The 3,676-nt window shown below is 47.1% G+C and overlaps 1 protein-coding gene across 1 annotated transcript in view; it reads left to right on the top strand.

The window, feature by feature from the left end:
* Trpm1 (transient receptor potential cation channel subfamily M member 1) overlaps positions 1-3,676 on the top strand; it is a 102,364-nt gene that overhangs the window by 52,886 nt on the left and 45,802 nt on the right. The window contains exons 11-13 of the mRNA XM_005357808.2: positions 681-851; positions 2,198-2,332; positions 3,333-3,383. Of these exons, the coding sequence (XP_005357865.1) occupies positions 681-851; positions 2,198-2,332; positions 3,333-3,383 (357 nt within the window). The remainder of the gene's footprint in view (positions 1-680; positions 852-2,197; positions 2,333-3,332; positions 3,384-3,676) is intronic.

Genomic DNA, 3,676 nt, shown 5'->3' with positions numbered 1-3,676 from the left:
CCATAATAATCTCCAGCTCACATTTCTTCCTGGATGGTGACTTGTACTATTATCTCTTGCCTCTGACTCATTCACGGTCACATTCTCCCATCATTTGAGGACTATCAGCACTCCTCTGGTACCTTTTAATTTGCCACTCAGCACCCTTCCCTCAAAATGCACTCATCCGTCAGCACGTCATTCACTTCAAATACTCACAGCCATCTCACATCAAATATCACACATCAGACCAATGAAGTCTTCGTGCTCATGGAGAAGAGTGGTTCACAGTATCAGGATCTTCTTTATCAGACAGCCAGGCCACGGCGGACAGACTTTGTATGTATACATGTGTGTATGCCTGTATATGTGCTGGTGCATATGTGCCCTGGGTGTATGCATATGTGCGTACTCAAGTACAATGGGTGTGTGCACCTTCCCCATGTGGAAGGTGTGTTCCTTTCCACATGAAGGCACTATTTGTGTGAACATGAATGTGTACATGTATGCCTTACAATGTGTACAGGTGTGCGTACTATGCATGTGTGTGAATATATGGGAGTCTATGCCATGTGTGCATTGTGAGAATGTAGGTATGTGCATCTACTTTGTGTGTGTGCAGATAGAGTTTGGAGTGTCACTATACTTGTCTTGGAGTAAGGGGCAGTCTTGGCATCAACACTACTTGCTGTGGATTGCAGCCACTGGGAAGCCTGGCCCCTCCAGTGGACAACAAAGTCACAGAGAAGGAGAAGAAGCCACCCACAGCCACCACCAAGGGGAGAGGGAAAGGAAAAGGCAAGAAGAAAGGCAAAGTGAAAGAGGAAGTGGAGGAAGAAACGGACCCCCGGAAGATCGAGCTGTTGAACTGGGTGTGTGCAAAGTCCTTGCTCGTGTGTCTCGAGATTGTAGAGCCCAGAGTTGGCTTTACCCTAGTTCTCCAGGGAAGGGATACTCTAGTTACCTTCGCTTCATCCCCATCAGGATGGAGGATTGGTGGAATAATGCCAATATTTCGGTGACAATAGTGTGTTTACTGCTGTTTAATAAATGGGAGTGATCGTCATTAGGGCATATGCTTGTCACTGCAGAGGCCCTGCTTGCCGGTGTCTCAGCAGCAGGGAGACCTGGAAACATCTTGCATGGGCATCTTCAGCCTCCCAAGCTTGGTAGCTGCGACTACTCACCCACCCACCCCTCCCCACACTACCGCTAGCTCTACCATCAAAAGTGTTGTGTTGTGTGAATCGTAAACATGTGGTTAGTTTCTGTACCAAGAGTCCGCATGCCTGCCAAGCAGAGAGAGCAATGACCAGGGATTCCTTTTGGAGCGGTACCTTCGTTCCAAAAATAGGAGTGTATGGCCACTCACTCACATAGCACCCCAGTGGCCTGTGACATGCCTACACGGTCCTACAACCACCAAAAGATGCTTCTCAGCCAAGAAAACAGCAGGAGAAACTTAATAGGGCAACATTGGAATAGTTGTCTTAACTCATTAAAAAATTTTAGATTGATTGATTATTTTATGTTTAGGAACATTTTGCTTACATATATGTATGTGCACCGTGCACTTTCCTAGTGCCTGCAGAACTTGGAAGAAGGCCTAGGATCCCCTGGGACTAGAGTTAGCAGACAGGCTGTAAACAGGCATGGGAGTGCTGGAAATTGAGCCTGGGTCCTCTTTAAAAGCAATAAGTGCTCTTAGTGTTTTGTTTATTTGTTTGTTTTTGTTTTTTTTTTTTTTTTGAGACAGGGTTTTTCCATGTAGCTTTGGAGCCTGTCCTGGAACTTGCTCTGTACATCAGGCTGACCTCAAACTCACAGAGATCCGGCTGCCTCTGCCTCTGCCTCCCAGGTGCTGGGATTAAAGGTGTGCACCACCACCGCTTGGCATGCTCTTAGCTTTGAAAACAAAAGTCCCTTGTAAACTTTGACAGAGCATGTGGGACCAGGTTGAGCAGAAAGGAGAGAACATTGAGTATGTTTATTTAAAGGGAGCCACCCTGGGAAGCACAGGCTGGGTGCAGCAGCCTTAGGACAGTTCTTGGCTGGCGTATGTGAGGCTGTGGGCTCAATTCCCAGCACCAGGTTAACAAACAAAACTGCAGGGGATACAGCTCAGAATATCCCAGAACTTTCCATGGTGTGTCCTAATGTCTCCTGCCTGGAGTCTCGACAGAGGCAATTCATGAACTCCTTCCTGGATTTCACGCAGGTGAATGCCTTGGAACAAGCCATGCTCGATGCGCTTGTCTTAGATCGGGTTGACTTTGTGAAGCTCCTGATTGAAAACGGAGTGAACATGCAACACTTCCTCACCATCCCGAGGCTGGAGGAGCTTTACAACACTGTGAGCATCCCTGGGAGAAGGCTGGGGGCGAGCTAGCTCAGAATACTCTTATCACCTGACACACATTATTATGCAACCACCACAACAAAAGCTCTCCACTGAGTGCAGACTCACGAGGGTAGCTTCAGCTGGAAGGCCAGTGTGTAGTGGGGCGGCTAATCCTTATTTGCTCCTGGCTAGTGCAGATTCATATTCTCAGCAACTGTGCAGTGACAGCCAATCACTCCAGCTAGAGGAGACAGATGATTCCCGCTGTCCAATGGGCTCACATCTTCAAAAAGCCACCTCTGCAGTGAAAGTGTCCGAAGCTGAAAGTGTACTTGATGGTTCCAATCCACTGAACAACAAGACGCAGAATGCCATAGCGTCAGGCATTTCCCGGGGGGGTCATGAGGCTTACCCAGAACTTCGGTTTACATGGAGAATGAGGAAAGCTCATTGGCCCGAGGAAAGGAGCAGATTCCATTTCTCGTAAAAAACTCACAATGAGAGAAGTCAAAGGTGACCAGATGGACCCCTGTAAGTCTGCATGTACATCCTAAGCTTGTGACGCAAGAGGACCTCATGTCCTAAGGCAGCAGCAGACTGAGCTGTCATCAAGGTTATTAGTCAGCTGTTGCTTGGGACCCTGACGTTTCCCTGGTTACAGGGAAAACACATTTTAGCAGGAGGTGTGTTGTGTCAGAATGGGAAGTGTGTGGAGAAAATTTGCTTTGCCCACACTAGTCCAATTCAAGTTTTGAAAATTTACGTCTTCTTTGGTCATTCGAAGACTTTCAGTGGCAGAAATGGGGTAGAACACGCAGATATTTAACACTACAAGAATGCTAAAATTATTCAAAGCATTTCACACACATTTAAATGTGGAAACCACAGCCAGTTGCCTTATAACAAATGAGTCAGAGGTATATTGTGAACCCCATAATTCACTGGGGGCAGAATTTTGTTCAAGAGTTAAAGAGCAAACCATACTGATTGAGGCTGCCTGCTTCCCTTTCAGAGACTGGGCCCGCCCAACACCCTTCACCTGCTGGTGAGGGATGTTAAGAAGGTGAGTTATCCACCCTTTACCGGCTGGCACCTGCCACGAACATAGTTTGTGAAAACAGTTTTCTGTTTTGACATGTGTTCCCTTCTTATTTGATGCATAGGGAACAATGGCTTCCTCTGCTCGTGATAGTTCAGTCATAACGTTAGAAAGAGAAGAACAAAGGACGAGGGGGATGACTGTAAAATGCTTGGAACTGTAGCTTGTATTTCTAGAACCCAGGAAATGCTGTGGGATGGCTCAGCGGGTAAAGGGGCTTACTGGCAAGTTTGCGTACCTGGGCTTGATCTCTGAGA

The sequence above is a fragment of the Microtus ochrogaster genome, chromosome 22, assembly GCF_000317375.1.
Source record: "Microtus ochrogaster isolate Prairie Vole_2 chromosome 22, MicOch1.0, whole genome shotgun sequence".
NCBI lineage: Eukaryota > Metazoa > Chordata > Mammalia > Rodentia > Cricetidae > Microtus > Microtus ochrogaster.
Note: the sequence above shows the minus strand (reverse complement) of the source record. Positions and strands in the feature narration are given on the sequence as shown.